The following is a 22,290-nucleotide window of genomic DNA, read 5'->3' as shown; positions in this document are numbered from 1 at the left end:
TCCCGTAGCCTAATAAGCCGTAGGCGATATTCTATGCACAATAGCAGTTGAAATTGCCATATGATGGCGGGTCGGGTAGTAGCATTGATTTCCAGATTGTGGGAAAATGGCCGCCATGCACGGAGCAAGGGGAATTGATGGGTGGGGTGTCATTAGTCAGAAGTGGGGTTCAATCAGTGAAGGGTTGCCAGAAATGGGTTGGCAAGAAAGAAGAAAACCCGCCACTCTAGCGGTGGAGATAGGAAGTGGGGGAGGAGGACTGGATGATGATGTCAATTTCACACTTGCGTTTCCAAAGCCCGATTGATTGTTACCCTTCTTCGCCCTTAACTAATTTCCACCGCCCGGATAACTTTGTTGCCAAATGTCTCCCCTCATTTTTCTTTTTTATAATTTATGGATAGCGATGGACCCTGACAAATAAAAATGTTGAGATGATGTTATTTTAGCGTTTTTGAAAATTTTCATACCTCAAGAAACACACACAAAATTAGGCCATTTTAATAATTGTGAAAACATTTTGTTGCCAAATGTCTCCCTTCCTTTTATTTTTTATAATTTATGGATAGCGATGGACCTTGACGAATAAAACGTTGAAATGGTGTTATTTTAGCATTTTTGAAACTTTTCATACCACAAAACCTCAAGAAACACCAAAAAAAAAAAAAAAAAAATTAGAAAATGTGTTTTCCTATTGTATTTAATGACCACGTTAGGGGCAAAACAAATAACTAAGATTCAGGTTTAACTTACCTCTGTTGCCGCCACCGTCATCCTTTCGTCTTCTCACTGTTCTTTATCGTTGCACCATCGTCCTTTTATCTTCTCATCGTTCCATTATCTCTTTGTCTTCTTGTCGGTGTTCAATAATTTAACAACCATTATCTTTGAACTCTAGGAACCACCATCTATGAGTATATATATAGCTGTGAGTATATTTATCAATACATGTATGCCTATAAGTAATTCTATGGGTGTTTTTGTTAAGTCGAGCTTCCCTCCTAGTTGGAAGATGGCTTAGTAATAGTTGGATATTCTTGAAAGGATAGTCCATTCATGGTTAAGTATTTGTAAAAAGATGGCTAGATTTTTGTTACTAATATTTTTATCTCATGAGACTAAAATTCCCCTAGATAAGATTAGAGTTTTATGTCTCTTAGGATGTAAAAATCGTGCATAAAGAAGAGAAAAACAAGAAAAAAAAATGGTAAGGTTCTTGGAGAATTTGGATTTCATTTTCTACTTATGCAATTGTGATCGAACAGACGATTAGACGGTGTTTTGTGATCTGATTGAGCTGAAATTTGGAAGGTACATTCTAGACTCACAGTTCTAGGATCTAACGGTGGAGATTTGATTTGGAGGCTAGGGTCCTTGGGTATCGAGCTGTTTTCATATTGCCTTGTGGTTTAACTTGTTTTTCCTTAACTCTTTTGTTGATCAAACGATCAAACGGTGTTTTGTGGTTCGATTGAGTTGATATTTTGGAAGGTATGTTCTAAACTCATGGTTCTAGGATTTGATCAGTGAAGATCTGATTTAGAAACTAGTATCCTTGGGAATTGAGCCATTTCGTAATGCCTTGTGATTCAATTTGTTCTTCCCTAACTCCTTTGTTATTTCATTAATTTAAGATAAGTTTGATTCTGTGTTTTTGTCTCTTGTCTCTTGTGATTGTTAAGAAGATTTTGTAACTCAAATTTGGTGATATTAGTAGAATTTTTAGGTAAACTTCAGTTCCGTGATTTTTACTCCTCACATTAAAGAAATTTTTCAAGTAAATTGGTTGTCTACTTTATTTTTGTGATTGCACTTAGTACTTGGCCTTTTGTTTTGTTTTCTCACAAGTTTTCACAAGTTAGGGATTGAGTATTTTGATCCCAACACATTTTCTCTATTGTTGCGCTCTTGGGATTTGAATAATTTTTCTATGTTTTGGCATAATAGGTTTGATTGCTATTGTGTGTGTGTTATGGTTGCTATTATTAAGGGAAAAAAAGGGTAAACGTATAAAAATATCCTTGTATTTTATCAAAAAGTCATGTGATATCCTGAACTTTCAAAACGACTCATTATACACCTCTACTCTAAAAAGTGGAATTAAGAGTGTTCCAAAAAAATTAGTGCATCGTGGAAACTAGCCATACCGAACCGGTCAATTTTTTATTTTTGCGATAAAAAACTGTTTGGACGCTGTACAAATCAAGCGAGTTCGTGGTTTGTACAGTTGGCGATTTGATTTTAAACCAAACCGCCCAACAAAATATAAAAAAATTATTATTATAAAAGTCACCCCCCTACCCGCGCAACCCTAATCGACACCCCAACCCCTGAAATGTTGTATGTTGAATTACACTATTTTGTCTTTTTTTTTTCTTCTTCTACTTATTTACCTTTGATTATCTTTATTTATCAATATTTGTGTCTTTATGTACCATTTTTAAATAGCATTTTTAGTGATTTTAAGGTTCACTTGTACCAGATTTTTAAATCGTGGTAAACCGTACCAAACCAGACCGCAAATGCAGTGCGGTTTGGTGTGGTTTGGTTGCACCCAAACTAGAGTTTGGTTTGGTTGGAAAACTGCACCAGCAGTTTGACGTGCTAAAAATGGTTCAGACCGGCCAAACCGCACCGCGCACACCCCTAAGTGAAACTATTAAATACTCATAAAATAATAATTAGGGACAAAATCTTAATGTGAAATGCATGCACAGTAATTAGGGTTTTAGGATTTCTACTTTAACATTTTTCTATTCTTTTCTTGTACTAGAACATTGGAACCTGTTAGGCTGTTTTATTCTTGTCAAGCCATTCTAGTCTCGTTGTTGAGCCATTTTGTTCGTCATTCCCATTGCCCTTGTCGTTGTTCCTTTTCTCATATCCAAGACAACCAAAAACATCATCGAGTTGTTCCCTATTGCTTCAATCTCCTCTTCAACGTCCTTGTCTAGCTAATCTCTAATTTTCAATTTTTAATCTCTTTATTGCTCAAATTGAATTGTTAAATACAATGATCTATGAGACTTATTTTGGATTTTTAATTACCCTCTTATAAGAAGTTGTCTTTAATTGATTTTGTTGAGGATGATCAACTTGAATATAATTAATCATTTGGCTTGTTATTAATATACCCATTAGACATCTGTACTCCAAAAACGTGAAAATATTAAACAATTATTAGACATTTAATTATTAGGGATAGTTTAGAAATGTAAAATGCACGCTTAGTGACATGTCATAACAATACAATGTGGCATCCATGCATTATAATAAACTAGAAAATATTTTTTAAAATTTTTAAAAATAAATGCTATTACTTTTTAAAACATAAAATGATAGTACATCTTTATTTATAAAATTAGAGTTGAAAAGAAAATATTTTCTAAAACTAAAATGCAACATCACTTTTCTATTTTTTAATTTACAAATTTAATTTTTTAATAATAAATTAAGAAATATTTAATAATTCTACTTTTTTAATATAGACGTGTCTAACCAGACATTTTAAATTTTAATTTTATTTCCGTACAATTTAAGATGGGAGATGGGAATTTGTTGGTTGAGGGTGCGAAATTACTTTTTATGTTCATGCACGTGGGAATTTGGGCGAACTTTGTCCATGAACAAAAATATATATTTTTTAAATATTCTTTATATATCTATTTTATAATTTAAACAAACACCTCATTTAGTATTTTGAAACCTTGTTAATAAAATGATTTCTCATAACACACCATTTTGTATATTTTATTTTAAAACACAAAAATTATACGAAGTTCTATAGTTAATTTTATGGCTTCAACCAAGCTTATTTTTATTTAATTTTTTTTAAAAAAAAGATTCAACTTTTTGGTACATTTTTTACTTGCATGTGTATAGCATGGACATATCTCTAGTTTTACTTAAAAAGACAAAAAATAAATAAACAATATATGAACTCATGATATATAATATCAACAATAGAATAAACTCAACGTGAATCTCACCACTACACTCACATATCTTAATTTAAATTTTACCTAAAAATTACTTTTGAGTAAATTATTGTATACACCTAATAACATACAATCACACTTTTAATATTAGCCAATTTCTTACTTCTTCTCGAGTCAATTGATTTCCCATCCATCTTAATTAGGAGTTATAGATATAAGAGTCCTTTGCTTTAAAATTTATGTATTTGTTAACTTTGTGGGGACTGAGTACTGGTTTAAACCCTTATCAAGGCGGGGCTCTGACCCAATTAAAACATATAAAATCTCAAGAAAAGTAATCTACCTAGTTAAGTAGGCATCTGTTAGATTTCAGTACCAAGCCAAGCAGTAGTCTAAGACTTTGTCCCACACATCCCCTGTAAAAACTTGGCCAAATACATATTTTAGTTTTTGTATTTACATATTTATTTTTGTATTTACATATTTTAGTTTTTGTATTTACATATTTATTTTTATTTAAACACTCTTTGAACTTTACCTGTTCGAGAGGATGTTGTGGCTAATTTTAAAAAATTCAAGAACTAATTGATAAATTTTAAAGTTCAAGAGATGTTTTAATTAAACAATTAAAGTTTTAAGGGATAATCCGGAACTTCAATAGGGCTGCTTGGATATAGAGGAGCTGTAATGGATGGTCTTTATCAGATTTGGTACTTAAAAGGGCATTTGTTAAAATAAGTAAGATAAAATATATCAAAATAAGGTTGAAATGTATTTCGGATCAAGATATGGAATGATCAAGATAAGACTGAAAATCATTCCAAGATTTCTATTAGAATGTTTGTTAAATTTTTTAGAATCCATTGATAATTGTATTTTTTCTTTTTATGTGTTTGTTAATACATATGATAACTACCAAGATAAGAGTTTTTTTTATTAAAATATTCTTATTATTAAATTTGTGATTAAAAATACTATTTTATGATTAATATGAATGGTCAAAAAAATAAAAATTAAAATTAAAAATTAAAAATAATATTTTATTTTCTAAATTAATGTCCAAAAATAAATTTAAAAGGAGTTGAAAAGTATAAATAATTATTATTAGAATTACAATAATTCCACCTAGATAATTAAAAATGGCCAAAACATATTTTCATAGTAGATAATAAAATATAAAATTAAATAAAATAATTTAAAAATTGTTGAAATGAATTATTTAGTTAATAAAAATATATATATATATAGATAGAGAGAAATTTAAATTTTAAAAATCAATGAAATGAATAATGTCATTTAAATTTTAAAAATTATCAAAACATATAACAATTTAAAAATGTATTAAATAATATTAATTATAAGACTTAAATAAATAAGTTTTTTTAATAAATTTAAATCTTTAAAATGTATTAAATGACATTAACTATCCTACAAGGGGCATATATGTAATTGAGTCTTATCTTGAAAGAGTTAGATAAATTTATCCGAGGGGGAGGTTAGATAAATTTATCTTGAAATGGGAGATAAGAGGTCACGTGAGATTTTTTTCAGAAATGGTCAAATAAATTTAACAAATACGTTGGAAAGACTAAACATCCGAAATACTTCCCATATTTGGCCTTTGATTAACAAATACACTCTAAATGAAAAAAAATAAGGGTATATAACCTAAAAGATTGGTAACTTTTTGCCCTTATTTTTAAATGGAAAAAATAAGGGTATATGACCTAAAAGATTGGTAACATTTTGGCCTTATTTTTATATTTAATAGAATTTTCAATTTTATTAATTTATCTTCTAATCTTTAAAAATTATTGCAATGCTATGTTGTTTAAATAATATTATTACTAATTATTTAAAAAAAAAACGATAGCATGTAACAACGTTTAGCACATGATTTTAAACCAGTAAAAGGATACCATAACATTAGAACATATTTCAAATATTGAAATAAAATTGGAATTTTGAAACTGACTAATTAAAGTTTGTTATTTAATTCTGAGTTATTTACCCAAAACATAAAAATGCCAAAACACAAGGGCCACAAATAGAAGTTTGATACCAAAACCTTGAGTGAGTGGGAGAATTTTACATTAATTTATTTATTTCACTTCGTATAAAGAGAATATTCAAATAACGAAAAATATATCATATTGGCTTCGTACTTAACAGATATGTTGACTCTTTAAGAGATCAATTTAGATAGAATATGTCGTTAATCATCTTAGATATCTTTATCGACTTTGTTCCTTGATTCGACAATATCGATGTAACATATTTTATTTTGTTATTCCTAAAATTTCTCAATTATATGACCAATATTATCCAAATAAATGAGAAGCAATTCTCAAATATTATATACAAAGGATCCCATGCAGCTATCACATTGGGAGGTGAACCATTTTTTTTCCTCTGAATAAGAAATTTATGACAGTAATTAATAATTATGAATTATTTATATATATATATATATATATATGAATTATTAAATTATAAAAAGATGCCACTTGATTTTTATATTTTTAGTAGAAATTCTATAGAACACAATTTTCTTTTTCCTTATTGAATTTTTTTATGACGTAATGTCACACGTCAAAATCAATATTAAGAAAATTGAATTAAATATGATTAGGGAACAACCAGCTTTTACATTTTATTCCTTCATATTGGGTCGATAAATAAATATAATTTAGTTTTTAATTTGCTTATTCCTGGCTGATTATGATGTGAGTCACTATATAACACTGACAGATGGAAAGAACATACAAACATCTTGCATGCTCATTTAACCTTCTCTCGGAGCGAGAGCGAGCGAGAGAGAGAGAGAGAGGGAAGCAGACAACTCTGATTGCCGAAGCAAAAAGATAAAGCCGCTTGAGTTCGTTCTTTTTCCTTAATTTTCGTTCTGTAAATATTTATATATAAATCTCTCTCTCTCTCTCGTGTCTATCATCATCACCGCTTCATTTCGTCTTTGTTCTCAGAACTCGAATAATCCTTCCTATGGCGTTTGTTGATTGATCTCTCTCGATCGGTCAATTTGCTTTTCGATTTCAGTTTCTCGTGTCGAGTTCTGCTGCTGAAGAACAAAGATCTGCAGATATGGCTATTTCTGCTCACGTCGTCTTTGGCGTCTTCGGTGAGTGCATATATAGTGTACTGTTCTCGATCTCCTCCTTTTTCTTGATTTCTTTCTTGTCTTCCTTTTATTCTTCTTGATGATTAATTTCTTTATAATTCTCTGTCCATCTTTGTCTTTGGAACAGGAAATGCTAATGGCCTCTTGCTCTTTCTGGCCCCGACGTAAGCTTCCCGGCCGCTCTCTGCCTCTCCCTGGATCTGTGCAACAAATTGATATTTGAAATTTTTATCTTAAAATTATTATTAAAAATAGCGGTATTAGAATAATGCAATAATGACAGTTTCCGAATATGAATTATTATGATTATGATGTGTCTTTTTTCATTTTGATCATTATTTTGCGTGAATTTTCTATTAAAATTTTCTTTAACGGATCACAGGATCACGTTTAAGAGGATCATTGCAAACAAATCGACGGAGCAGTTTTCAGGCGTTCCATACGTGATGACTCTGCTCAACTGCCTCCTTTCTGCTTGGTAATTTTCTCATCTCCACACATATGGTGCATGCATTTCTCCTGCTTGAAATATTCTTCAAAATTCTCTTCAAATCCTTGATTCCGATGTGTTTTGCTGATTATCTTGCGTTATTAACAGTATTTTAGTCATTTTAACACTATATTCTAATAAATCTATTGCTGGAAGCAGGTATAACTGTCAAAATGACATGACTATCGTCCCTCTGTTGTACTTCAACAATGACTTGCTTTTATTTCATTACTAGTTAATTATTTTAGCGATATATATAAAAATTTTGTGAAAAAAGTAGCTATTCCGTATTTTCCTTGTCGGTCTCCACACGCTTCCCCATGTAGTAGACAAACTTATCCCATGAGTTTATTTGGAAAAAGATACTGATATTTATACAGAACTTGTTAAAAATTATACTAAAATAATGGATGAGATGTTTTTGTAACCATAAATTATTTTAATAGGTATTTTTGTCATTACCACATGCTTAAAAGTTTTTTCTTAATATTTATATATGAATTTAATGTCATAATCCGAATCATCTCTGTAAGATCTCTTGGCACGATCTTCTCCCCATGAACCATGCTAATTTACGAGATTGCCATGGATAAACCAAACCAACTAAACAACAGGTATGGGCTGCCTTTCGTTTCACCACACAACATCCTGGTGACAACAATCAACGGAGCTGGCGCAGTAATCGAGTCCATCTACGTGCTGATTTTCCTCATCTTTGCACCAAAAAAGGAGAAGGGCAAGATCCTGGCGCTTCTTACTTTCATGCTCGCTGTGTTCTCAGCTGTCGCCCTCATTTCCCTCTTTGCTCTTCACGGCAAGCACAGAACGATCTTCTGTGGCCTAGCCGCCTCCGTCTTCTCCATAATCATGTATGCTTCCCCTCTCTCAATCATGGTAAGCCCTCAACTCTAATCATAATTTTCTCGTTCACAACCCGCTTAATTTCATCTTATTAAGTGGACTGGTTTTGCGACAAGAGTTAATGTTCAATGCGGTTGATGGATTTTTCCTGTACGATCGATTCCGTACTTGAATGTGCAGAGAATGGTGATCAAGACAAAGAGTGTGGAGTACATGCCGTTTTTCTTGTCACTGTGTGTGTTCTTCTGCGGCACTTCCTGGTTCATCTATGGGCTGCTAGGGAAGGACCCTTTCCTTTTTGTGAGTAGCAGGATCATTATTTTGGGATTAATGATTTTTGGTCTTAAATAGATGCACAAAATGGTTTTACCGGAAAAATTTTCAATTTGCCCTTATAATGTTAAAAGCAAGCACGGAAAAATGCGAAATTCATTAATTTAGGCAGCTAGTATGATAGGATCAAATTATCAGTGTCTTTATTCTTGACAAATGTTATTGAACTTGTCATGTGTTAGTACTACTAGTTCAACAGCCTCTCTTAATTTCATGCCATTAGGCCTTGCGATGGCTTAATTGTGATTTGATGAATGCTGGTGGTGCAGGTGCCTAATGGTTTTGGGTCTGCCCTGGGGACAGCACAGCTTATCCTGTATGCCATTTATCGCGGTAACAAGGGTGAAGCCAAGAAACCAGAGGCCGAGGAGTCGCTGGAGATGGGGCTGGGCAAGCCCCAGCCAGACAAACAATCAAACAAATAGTGATCACTAGAGTCACACATCTGAATGGTCTATATGTCGACTGTATTAGGACTCTCGTATCCGTTTTCTGCGTACTTCGTGTACTTCAGCTTAATTCCCCCTTTGCTACGTTACTCTTCAGCATTTAGCTTCCTGTCTAATTAATGCAAATGCCAATACATAAAATTCAGTCTTCACAATGATAGCTTCACCTAATTATTAATTGGAATTCACTATGACACAAATCTTGATGTCACCCGGCAAGATCTCTAACCATTTTCAGGCTATACCGTCATTAATTTGAATTCATTCATTGATGAAAATTATTTATTTTGAGTCATAATTAACAACCATTTTTACCATTACGAATCCAATTATATATTTATACAATGCCCACTAAAAGAATGGCAGGCGCAAATTTCTAACTAGAAAAAATAAATGAACTTGTTTCTATGCAAACATTATGATAACGAGTTTCATTTAATTTACCAAAATCAGATCCAAGTCTCCATTTGTCACTTGCATTTTTTAGTTAATTGATTGCATAAAAAGTCTGGCAGTTTTGATACTAGTTTTTTTTTTCCTTAATTAAAAAAGGAATTTAAACAATTAAGGACTTAAAATAGTCAAAAATAAAGAAAAAAAATATAATTTCATTTTTATTTTTTCAATAACAAAAGAGAGAAAACAAAATATGTTGTAACACCTAATGGTCTAAAAGCTTATAATTGTTGTTGTTGTGGACCATCATGCATCCTTGCAAGATGTAATGAAGCTTGCTAAAAATATAAAAAATGATTTTATAACTCCATTACCTGTAAATTGAGGTTCATTCTGTGAAATGGCTTAACCATAATACAAGCGAAGCAAGCTTGATTGCTTATTGCATGAGAACAGAAAACGCAGTCAATAAGGCTACGGGAAGCCTTAAAAATATGTAAGAGGAGGAAAGCAGGCGTGATTTTTAAAGAAAAAAGGGCTGAATAGTCTTAAAATAAGCAGATTAAGAATGCAGATTGCCATTAAAAATAAGCGGTTTAAGTGGTTTTAATACGCACCGAATGGGCTCAGTTAACCTAACGTACTTTTAAAAAGTGGATTTAGCTTAACATGATATGAAAAGAGTTCCGTTGGTTGGGCCTAAATGGGGCCGAAGTGTTTAAAAAGTGAATATGGGCATAACTAAAACCCAAATTAATTAAAAATATTTGTATTGAGCTTAAAGCTGGGGAAAAGACCTAAAATTAAATCACCAGCCCAGGAGGCCCACCAATAAAAAAAGTGGGTTGCTGGACTTGGGAAGGATGCCCCAAGATTTTCTTATAGAGTAAGATGTCTAGCTAATAAGTTACTGTAAAATGGGAATGGATATAGGCCAAACAAGGTACAGTGGAGTACTCAAACCAATAGTGGTTACATTTATTTAGTATGAATAATGAAATCTCGCAGATTTGGGTTTTAACCGGTCCAAGGGGTGGAATTTCTCAGCCTTGAAGGATTGTGGGCTGGCTGCTTTCTTGAAGGATTACGGGCTTTGAGGTGTCCATAAAAAAGAGGCTAAGCCTTGGTAAGGTTCTCTCTCCCCATCTTCCAAAATGCACATGGATTTTCAAAGCCATATGTGATGGATTTGTTTCATAGAAGGGAAAGTAACAAAAATTAACTATCTTGAATTTTTAGGTTTTTAATTTTAATGATTCATTAATTGAACTTATTATTTTTCTACAATTATCGAACACCGTTAGAAACTGCTAGGGTTTGTTATACTTTGATTTTGATATTGTTTTGATAATAAATATGTTTACACAAAATTTTAATAAATATTGCTTGAATCTTAAGTTTAAACTACTTAAACTATTTTAGACAATATTTGATTTTGGATGGCACTTAAAGTGTTAGATCAAAGTTTTAAAATGAAGAAAAATATAGCTTTAAAAGAAAGAAAAATGCACAAGTGTTTTAGATCATTGAAAACAAGTTTGTAAACAAATTAGAATAGACCGTCGACTGATTCTATCAAGCTGTTAACTAAATCTCGAGAAAAAAATATACTACTTTTTACATTTTTGAAAAATTGTTGATTGTGTTTTTAAAATTTCAAATAAACTGTGGACTACTTTATAAATAGTTGACTAGTTATGTTCCAAAAATTATTAATAACAACTTTTCTATAGGCTGAATTTTTGCCATTTTTGCTCAGCAACAGCTATTTTTTTTTTTTTTTTTTTTATAGAGAAGGTTGAAAACTATAAATACAAGCTATTTTAAAGTTCAAGTAACAATTAAGAAGGAGATTGAGATTAAACATTTTTTGATTTCCCTATTGCAATAAAATTTTACTATTTTATCTTTCAAAGTTTTGCCAAGACCTATTCATTTATTATAAACTTCATTTCAGCCTTGTTCTAGCAAGAGATCAAAGAGATTTTTGTTCTTGTAATATGTATTTGTTGTTTTTCCTAGCAGGTTGTGCTAGAGGGTTAGTTTTGAGAACCAATTGATTGTATTTGGTAGTGGTTTGTTACTTGAAAATTCTTTTTATTGGATTTGAACATTTTTATCTGAGTGATGTAGATTGGAAAGGGGCCAAACTACTATATATCATTTGTGTTTGTTCATTTTTAATCTCTCTCAAAAATTACACAGCTCTTTCATCGAAAAACTTTTTCCATAAAATCATATCTTGCTTATTATTTTGAGAATATTTTTTTAAGAAAATCTAAAGTTTTATTCATCCAATTCTTCCCCTCTTGAGTGCATGGTGCCCTCCCCCTCCCCCCTCCCCCCACACACATATATCAAAATGTATTTAATAGGGTTTAACGTTAAACGATGACCTGTCAAATAAGTTGGATAGAAGAAAATATGTCATGGACGACAATGCAACTTTTAATTAATGGTTTGGAAGAAAATTGAGAAACATTGTGGAATATTGTTGAGTAAGGAATATAAAATGAGGAATTATATGACGACCCCACCCTTGAAGACGCCGACCGAGAAAAAGAAGGGAGAAGTGTTAAAAAGAAAAGGTACCTACTAGAGTCATGAAGGGAAAACACCACATAATCATCTCATAATCGACACCAAGGTTATATAAACAAAATTTAACATCAAGTATTGACATATACAATGGGATCATACACCCATAACATCTTAAAAGAAAATAATACATGGCCCTCAAAAGAACCAAACATCTACTGACAAGCACTATGCCAAAATCCCTCATGGACGTTCTAGTTGGAACTGTTCTGTTCACGTCTAGACACTAGACCCCATATTGTTAGGCTCATTTTCTTTTTTAGACTTGCCTCTATCTAGAATGATGCAAGTACAAGTGAGGCATAAGACCCATCAAGCACAATAAAATAAAAGGGTAATAAGAGTATTATGGATTGAATCATAGAAAATAACGAGTATCCCTACTCACATATTTAAGGAAGAGAGTAACCAAGTCATATGTACCATGTTCATGTAACAACATGCACCCATGATATGCTAGAGTTAATCCACAAATGAACATGTATAAAGAATAAGGTGTATGTTCCCACAAACTCCGTTATGACCATAAGCATATCAAGGGATCGAAGTCCCACACGAGTCCGACATTACTGCCCACTCGAGCTTTTGGCTTAACGTTGTAAATGATATATCCCAGTGGATCCCGTTCGCAGCGCGCCTCAAATATCATGTGTTCCAAAACCATGCCATATATAGACATAAACATCATGTCCCACAAAACCCATGCATAGGACCACTTATAAACATCATGCACAATGCCAAGTATAATCATATAACCATGTTTGAAATGCATAGGGTACACTTAAGGATAGGGAAACATGACTTAAGAGGAAGAAAAGAGACATTTAAACTTGTAGGAAGAGTTTGGCAAAAAATTTAACGCTTATGCCTCTAGGGAACTAAAGAAGATTAAAATCTTCACCAGGACAATCAATCCATACCCAAAATAAGATCAAAATCATTAATATCTAACACCACCAAATCACCGGGACATTCCTTGCCACATACTTTAATTTCACAATCCATAAGGACTTTGCTGCCTAATAAAACCATGTCTCCTGGAGTAACCATTGCTAAATGATACGGTAAAGGAGTCTTAGGGATAGAAACATGACACACAACATGTGGAGCAATAAATGAATGAGTGGAGCCTATGTCAAAAAGGCACACGTACATCTATGCCATGCAAGGAAAGGATACCTTGCATAGTCTCATTACCATTCTCAACATCAATCGCCGTGAGGGCAAACACTCGCCCTTACACATATGGCCTATCCAAATCTGTAGGGTGTTGTGCTGGTGGCGTAGCTATCTGCTAGACTACTCCTCTAGGTATAGACAATCTCTAATTAAATTTGGGTTCCTACCTACCAAATCGCTGTCCTCCAGACCGGGGCTAGGGTGGTTGTGGGCAGCAATCCATTCAATGTCCTTTCCAACCTCATCGAAAACATGTCACATATGTGTCCCTGGTTGTGATTATTGTCCCCTAACACTGTGGGAAATCCTTATGCTGGTGCCCCGTTTGTTCACAAAAATAGCATACACTGCCCCCAAAACGACAAATTCCCCTGTGCCTCTTGCCACAAGTATTACATAATGGAAGATTTACCATACCTCTAATTCCCACTTTCTTTTCTTGCTCCTACTAAGCCCTTGAGATGTCCTTACAACTTTATGTGGTTCTTGAATTCATTTAAGTCTCTTTCAATGGTATAAGGCCACTATACAATAGTAAAGAAATCCAAGATCCTCGTTCCAACCAAGGCATGTTAAATCTCTGCTCAGATGCCTCTCTGAAACTTGGAAGCTTTCTTAGCCTTTATAGATATTAAGTCTGGAGCAAATTGAGCTAAGGAAGTAAACTTGGCCTCATATTGAGCTGCTGTGTTGCTACCTTGCACCAGTTCGATGAAGTCATATGTTTTTCGCTCTTGTATCCAATTAGGAAAGAAGTGCTCATTAAATGCCGCTTGGAATTCTTCACATAGTGGTTTTCAATTCCCAAACCATTGCCAAGCCATCTCCCACTAATGATCGGCATCGCCTCTTAGAAGAAAAGTAGCTAATTGCACCTTTTGTCTATCAATACAATCCATAGCCTGGAGATGTTTTTCTATAGATGACATCTAGGTCTCTGCAGTCGCAACATCTATACTTCTATAAAATTTAAGTGGTCGGAGCAGCATAAAGTTCTTGAGCAACTGAATCCTAGTATTGCCACCCGTTCCTAGAACCACAGGATCAAAAGTTTGGCCCTCCTCACTGCCAGCTGGATCCCCCTCGACCCTCTAGTGTGCTTGATCCTACCTTGCTTGATTAGCTGCAAGCGTTTCCATAGTCCTCATCATCCCTGTTAGAGTCCCTCGCACTTCTACCATCTCTTGGTGCCAATCTCCACTGGGCTTCTCTGGAGTCTCACATGCAGGCGTAACTCGACCTTGACCTCGACCTCAGCTATCGCTCGGTGGATTTTCCTTATGGGAACTCATCTTTCTTGCACAACTAACACACTAAAAAATTTAATTCCATGACCAAACTCACGTCCATTCATAAGACATATCCCTAACTCTACCCAACATGCTTACATGTACAGAGACTTGTTCCAACCCTGCTTTAATACCAAACTTATGATGACCCTGCCCTTAAAGACCTCGACTAAGGAAAACAAGGGAGAAGTGTCAAAAAGAAAGGGTACTTGCTGGAGTCATGAAGGGAAAACACCACAATCATCTCATAAGCGACACTAAGGTTATATAAACAAAATTGAACATCAAGTATTGACATATACAACAGGATCATACACACATAACATCTCAAAAGAAAATAACACATGGCCCTCAAAAGAACAAAACATTTACTGATAGGCACCATGCCAAATTCCCCCATGGACCTTCTAGTTGGAATTTCTTTGTACACGCCTAGACGCTGGACCCCACATTGCTAGGCTGTCATTCTTTTTTAACTTGCCTCTACTTGGAATGATGCAAGCACAAGTGAGCCACAAGGCCCAGCAAACACAATAAAATAAAAGGGTAATAAGATTACCACGAACTGAATCATAGAAATTAATGAGTATCCCCACTCACATATTTATGAAAGAGAGTAACCAAGTCATATGCACCATGATCATATAACAACATACACCCATGATATGCTAGAGTTAATCCACAAATGAACATGTATAAAGAATAAGGTGCATGTTCCCGCAAACTCTATTATGACTATAACCATATCAAGGGATCGAAGTCCCACACAAGTCTGACATTACCGCCCACTCGAGCTTCTGGCTTAACACCATAAAGGATATATCCTAGTAGATTCCATTTGTAGTGTGCCTCAAATATCACGTGTTCCAAAACGATGCCATGCATAGACATAAACATTGTGTCCCACAAAACCATGCATAGAACTACTTATAAACATCATGCACAATGCCAAGCATAATCATATAACCATGTTTGAAATGCATGGGGTACACTCAATGATAGGGACACATGACTTAAGAGAAAGTAAAGAGGTATTTAAGCTTGTAGGAAGTGTTTTGGCCAAAAACTGAATTGTTAATAATTCACAAAAGTACACACAAGTTGTCTAAAGAGAACTAAATGAATTGAAAAAGCAAGACAAACTCATTAAATGTAGTGTAATGGCTATATTTTTTGAAATCTAACAAAAAATAGTTGAGTATATTTTAGTCCTACTCAAGTATGACAATTCCATTACTCAATTATTTTTTTAAGCCACAAAAAAATGCATTGTCTACTCGATTACTAAGTAATGTTTACTCGAGTAATGATCCATTTATTTATGAATTAATGTAAATTTTTGTGTAATAAATTAAGTAGAAGAAATTAAAATTAATGTACTTTTGATCGAGGGAGTTTTAACAATTATTCAAAAATACTGGGGTTATAATTTCAAAAACTTGTGGCCGAATCACCTTAAGTATAAAATATGCATAATATTAATTGAGGGATGTGGTAGACTGGATGGCACGTGTGCGAGAGGAGACTAGGGGCTGTCGCGGGTTTGAGGCTGGGTAGGCGCGAGACTGAGGAGAAAATTAAACATTTTTTTAGCAAAAATGATGCCCAAAATGGCGTTGTTTGGGGCGAGGGCCCCGTACGCGCCAGGTGCCCTGATGCACGACTTTGCCGTGCCATACGGGGCCCTACATGGCCCTGCTGTGCGCCATCCAACTGCCAGATGCTACCACTTGGTGTTGCACCCACTTCCACTTGGTGCAATTGCCTTGCCACGTGTCCTAAGCCCTTTTTGACACCAGAAATTGGTTGCCCCTTGCTGCCATGATGTTCTTACAACTTTCCTCCTTCTTGGCCTATATATATGTGGTGAATGTTTGAGTGGAATGAGAGAATTTTGGAGAGATTGGGAAGATTTTGGTGGCATGGGGACTTGGGCTGTGATGTCAGCAACTTTGGTACAGTACGAGAGTTAAAGGAAAATATCTAAGGCAAGTTCTTTCCTTTTATTACAAGTTCATGCTTCTTAACTTTCTATTTTGCAAGTTCTTTCCTTTTCTTGCGAGTTCTTCTTCTTTCTTGCAAGTTCTATTCTTTCTTTTACTTCATTCAGAAAGCTTGTTCTTGGTAGTCTGATGTGCTTCATTTAAGTCGTGTTAAATCTTGTTCAAAATCCTAAATAGGGTTTGGTATCACCCTATTTTCCTTTGGGAATGATGCTTTATTGAGGAGATGCAAGGGTTTGATGTTGCCTTGCACGAGTTTTGCTCTCTTGTGTATGTTGCTTCGGGTAATCGTGTGACAGTTATATATGATAAGACATTATAAATATGCATGGTTATGATGATGCATGGAGCATGTACATGAAAAGGGTTTTAAAATGTGTAAATGCTTCATGGTGTGCGCGGCCGACGGGTTCCGTAGGATATATCCGTAGAGAAAGCTTTGACTCAAAGAAGGACTTCAGTCCCATGGTTATGATATGAACTTTGGTCCCATGGTTTTGGACTTTGATCCTATGGTTATGGTTTTTAAAAGATTGCATAAAAGCACGAATGCATGTTTCATCATGTTATCATGTAGAATGGTGAAATGAGGTGTGGTGTGAGTGTCTTAAATGTTATGCATGGTCCTTATTGTTTCTCGATACCTATAATTCTCATGCTCACTTCCTTTCATCTATACTTGCTGGGCCTTGTGGCTCATATTTGTTTACATCATTCCAGGTAAGGGTAAGGCTTTGGGTGAGTCAAATGAAGTTGGAGCCGTGGGGTAGAAGTGTGTATAGAGCTATCTCAACCAAAAGGTCCTTGGAGGTGTTTTCAAATGTGTAATACTAAGTTACCTTTTGTTTATGTTCTAGGTTATATCCCTGAGGGGATATGGTTGGTATGTTGACCCTAATGTTTATGAGTCATGACGTATGAGTATGACTTTTGTTGTTAATAGCAAGGAATATGCATGATGCCTCTATTTGGGTTTTGCATATGTGCCATCCTTTTTAATGGTCTCTTCTCGGATTCCTCGAATGTGGGGTCTCTAGTGATGGGAATGTTATAATTTTCAAAACTTGTCTAAGAGAGAAATTGAGAGAAATTTAGGGGCGTTACAACTCGATTAAATGTTAAGTCTAGATACTTAGCCTATGTTTACTTGATTATAAATAATATCTACTCTAGTATAAAAGAACATTACTCAATTACAAAAAAACTTCACTCAAGTAAAAAGATGCTTGGAATTTTAACTTAAAATTACTTGATTACAAAACAGATTCACTCGAGTACAAACGATTATTACTCGTGAAAGAACTGATGGACACCCAAGAGGGGGTAAATTGGGTTTGAAATTTTTTTTTCTTGATTTTGAACACTCTTGAAATAAAACTGTTTAATCTTTTCAATAAAAGAAGACTAATGGTTTAAATAAAGTCTTGATAGAAAATGATGTGCGAAAGAGTAAAATAATTTTGATACACAAAGGATGGACTTTTTTAAGGTTTTAGAAAACTGTTGTTTTAAGCATTAAAACTGAAAATAGATTAGCAAAGAAAACTGGAACTTACTAAAAGCTAAAATGAAAGTGCTGAAACAGAAAAAAGAAGAACAATGCAACACACACAAATTTATAGTGGTTCAACCAACAAGCTTACTCCACTCCCTTGGCTCATCACTTAGCTTTTCTAGACTCAACTATAACCTTAGTTTTTTACAGATGTAACTATAACCTCCATTTTTCACAGGCTAAGTAATAACCAATACAACCGATTTTTAAAAGCTCAATCGAAACCACTACTTTTTACAAGATCAAGTGTAACCTTTTTCCTTTTCGAAGGATCAGGCACAACTTCTTGCCTTTTAGGGACCAGGCATAACCACAACAAGATAGATGAAAGATTACAAGATGTAGTACTTGAGAAGTTTTATAAACATAGAGTACAAATGACAATATTTGCTTCTCACAAGAAAAAGAGAGATAGAAAGAATATATAGAATGTAAGCACTTTTTTCTCTCTTTTTAGAATGGAGGATGAAAGCTTGAAGAAATTCTTTAGCTCAAGTCAATTGGAAGAATTCAAGGATGACCACCTCTTTCTTTATCTTCATCTCCTTTTATAGTTGCTGTCAAAAGAGTGAAAATTTTCAAGGACAACTTTCTTTTTCTATTAAATAATCATTAGAAAATTTAAATATCATGCTTAATTATTTATGAAATGTTTAGTGCCTTTTCAGAGCCTAAACGATTCAATTCGTGCCTTTAAAGATCGTGCAACAACTCTATTTTTGAACTTCAGTACACATTCACTCGACTAATTTTTGGCCCTCACTCGACTAATAAAATTTATACTCGATTATAAAAGCTTTATACTCGAGTATATTTTGACTACACTCTATAATACTTCATATACTCAACTGAACTCATTTAGATACTCGACTATCACTCATTAATAGTCTATTGCCCAACAACATACACTCGATTGGTCTAAAAAAATATTCGATTAAAGCCTTATACACATGATCATTCGACCATGGGATCATCATACTCAACTAATACAAGAGTATACTCAATTATGCACAACTCTTAGTTGATTTACAAGACAAATCACTTGGCTATCACTTTGATCAATTGATTACTTTTGATATAACTGAAACCTTGCAATAAAAGAGCATTCACTCAAATGACATTCAAATATACTCAGTTAAGCACAATGCCTTTCTTTGATTATCATTCAAATATATATATATATATATATTGTTTTGAAAAACATCATCAAAACAATTTCTCTTCAATACCAATATCTAAATGAGAAACGTACATCATTAATATATGAAGCACAAGTTTCTCATCAACACCTAAGAATCATAAACATTGAGCTTAAATATAAAACATAATATTCTCAACATATAAATAATATAAACCTTAAGCTCAAATAAATGTTTGTAAAAGTTAGATAAAACTAACTTTTCAATCACATTCACTTGGTTATATGAAAACCCTTAGAGGAGCCAAGACAAAGAGATATTTTTAAAACACATGAATTTGATAAAAAGTTGAGAACAACACATGTTACTCAACTAAAAACATCGTATTTCAAGATTCAAACAAAAATTATTTCAACATGAACCATAAGGATGCAAAACACATAAAATTCATAATAACTTTATGAAATATATTCTCATGAAACATTCATAAGTTAAGTAATTTATATTTACTTGATTGATATAAAGTACATATAACATTTCAAATATGTTGAGCACAAGATATGATACTCAACTACAAAGCACATCATATAATCACAAAGATACCCTAGCTTGAACATCATGATGATTTCTTTATCAAAACAAGAACATATATAGGACGAACACTTCATATCTAAGATATCCATCCTATAAGCTTTAAAGCATCATACAAGAATACAAAAAATCTTAAAAAAATATATATAAATTTTATTCTATAAGCTCTAAGTTATCATACACATATGCTACAAATGCATAGATTGAGTAATTCTGAAATATAAAAACTTTAGAATTCTATTACTCAAATGCATTGAATCTAAACAAGAGCAACACTAGGAAGTATTGCTTAGAACACATACAACATTTAAATTCTAGCTATATCTAGATGCTTTAAAATAGAACCACTTAATTTGTATCTACATTCTTATTTAAGTGATTAATCCACCACTTCAATTATCATTCTAAGAAGATGTACTTTCAATAGCTTAACCAAATGCTGCATGAAATCAACAATCCTATGAATACTTGAATGATTTTCTTATCAAGCAACATGCGTTCAATATTATAAGTTCTTCAAGTGTTCTTTTATTAAATTTCAAAATATTAAGAACCTTAGGAATTTGATACTAAATATCAAATAGATAACTTAAGCTCTATGATTTGGAACTTAGAATTATTTGCCAAAGTATGAATACATATAACCAAGAGAATAGATGCTAGATACTCATTTAACAAATAAAGCACATGTCTCCTAGATTTAAGAGAAGCTACCACAAAATTTGAGTGCTTAAGATATTCCCCAACCTTAAGTTTACTCTAAGTGTCATGAGGATATATGACATTTATCCATGACACTAATGTAATTATCTATTAGATTAATTGTAGTTATTGTAATTATCTATTAGTATAATTATCATTAGGTGGTCCTATTTATATGAGAAATATCTTTTAAACCATTAGGTAATCATCTCTTATAGTATTTATCCACTAGATAAAGAGTGATAATTATCTTTCAAATTGAATCAAACTAATTTGATGGGATTAGTTTGAATGAAGATAGACATTAATTAGTCTATAAATAGAGGGTTCCTTTATTGAAAAAAGAACACCATCATACAGACAGTGAAAGCAGTTTGGGTTCCCAATCAAGTCCAAATTTGAGGGCATACACCATCGTTGTGCATTTGGCTGATTAATTGGAAGCATCCAACTCAATTGCAATTCAGGTTTTTCATACAAATAATGGCTGGAGGTAAGTGTGTTTTATTTAATTTTTCTAACAGTTGGTATTAGAGCCTTTTGTATCTTTGGCTTATTTATTGATAAAATCTCGTTGCATAAAAGTTTTTGATTGGGAAATATATTGTTACTTGCTGCGATATTTTTAGCCTATTTTATTGATTGTATTTCAAGCTTAGATGAACATTACCAGTGCCCGTATGTCGCGGCCATTCAAGTAACTGGCTACCATGGGTCACTGTCGATTTCATGACATCGCTAATGGACGCCATGGTTCTTTGTTTGTGTTTAGCCAGACGCCATGGACTCCCCCATAGACCGCGACTTTACGAGTGCTTAGCCATCTTCGAACGGCCATGGCTTTAAGTTTTTCCATGGCCGACGGCCAAAGCTCTTCACTGTGGTCAACTCATCCTGGGTTAACCGTAAGGCGTGGCTCACTGTTTTCAGTTTGCCATGGCCAACGATGTCTCGTTGTGGGTGCAGCCATGGCCAATGGGTATCTGTTTGGGTGGATACGTTCTGCCAATGTTGGGTGCGTGGATGACGTAGGTTATCATTTTTACTGGGTAATCGGTGGCGACTACCATGAGTGTAGGCTGATGGAGGCGATTACCAGAGGAGAAGAAGGAGGCAGTTTTGGCACCTCGCAAACCTGCGCGATGTTCATCATCGTGGTGGCAGTTGGAAATGGCGATGGGTGGTGGCGATGATGGCATGTTGGCAGTTGCATTTTCAGAGGCAGTGGCAGCGTCAAGGGTCTGAAAACCCTTGCTGTTTATTGGGGAAGAAGAAGGTGGGTCGGCCAATTGGGTTGCCGGGTCGACCCACTAAGCCGGATCTGGTTAGCACATATGGGGCGCATGTGTCTCACGTGCCATTCAGGCACGTGTGGCTCACGCGCTGTGACAACTGCTGTGCATTAGCATAGCCACGCACCTTGGGAGGCGCGTGAGGCTCACGTGGTACCCTAGGCAGCCACCTAGCTTTGGAAAAGGGTCCTATTTAAGGTTTTTGGGGTCCCCAATTCCATTGGCGATGTTCGTTTCTCCAAAATATGTCTAAAAAATGTGTTTGAATTAACCCCACATGAAGGCAAGAGTGGGATTTAATTTTTTAGATTTCAATAATTTATTATCATGCAATTG

General features: G+C 34.0%; 1 protein-coding gene across 3 annotated transcripts; it reads left to right on the top strand.

The window, feature by feature from the left end:
* Positions 1-6,716: 6,716 nt before the first annotated feature.
* On the top strand, positions 6,717-9,359 carry LOC127800264 (bidirectional sugar transporter SWEET1). 3 transcript variants are annotated; one of them, XM_052334777.1, is made up of 7 exons: positions 6,717-6,816; positions 6,923-7,077; positions 7,205-7,241; positions 7,460-7,555; positions 8,182-8,461; positions 8,609-8,728; positions 9,031-9,359. In XM_052334777.1, exons 2-7 carry the CDS (start codon positions 7,041-7,043, stop codon positions 9,184-9,186), a joined length of 726 nt encoding a protein of 241 aa, XP_052190737.1. In that variant the 5' UTR covers positions 6,717-6,816; positions 6,923-7,040; the 3' UTR covers positions 9,187-9,359. The 3 variants fall into 3 exon arrangements, with proteins under 3 accessions (XP_052190737.1, XP_052190738.1, XP_052190736.1); XM_052334778.1 differs by having other exon boundaries at positions 6,718-6,816; positions 6,996-7,077; XM_052334776.1 differs by lacking the exon at positions 6,717-6,816 and having other exon boundaries at positions 6,830-7,077.
* The last annotated feature ends 12,931 nt before the right edge of the window (positions 9,360-22,290 follow it).

The sequence above is a fragment of the Diospyros lotus genome, chromosome 4 (genome assembly GCF_014633365.1).
Source record: "Diospyros lotus cultivar Yz01 chromosome 4, ASM1463336v1, whole genome shotgun sequence".
NCBI lineage: Eukaryota > Viridiplantae > Streptophyta > Magnoliopsida > Ericales > Ebenaceae > Diospyros > Diospyros lotus.
This window is presented reverse-complemented; position numbering and strand designations above follow the sequence as displayed.

Coding starts and splice junctions, on each gene's coding strand:
- LOC127800264 (XM_052334777.1), top strand. CDS start 7,041: ATGGCTATTTCTGCTCACGTCGTCTTTGGCGTCTTCG. Junction 7,556..8,181: donor AACTGCCTCCTTTCTGCTTG/GTAATTTTCTCA, acceptor ACTAAACAACAG/GTATGGGCTGCCTTTCGTTT. Junction 8,462..8,608: donor CTTCCCCTCTCTCAATCATG/GTAAGCCCTCAA, acceptor TTGAATGTGCAG/AGAATGGTGATCAAGACAAA.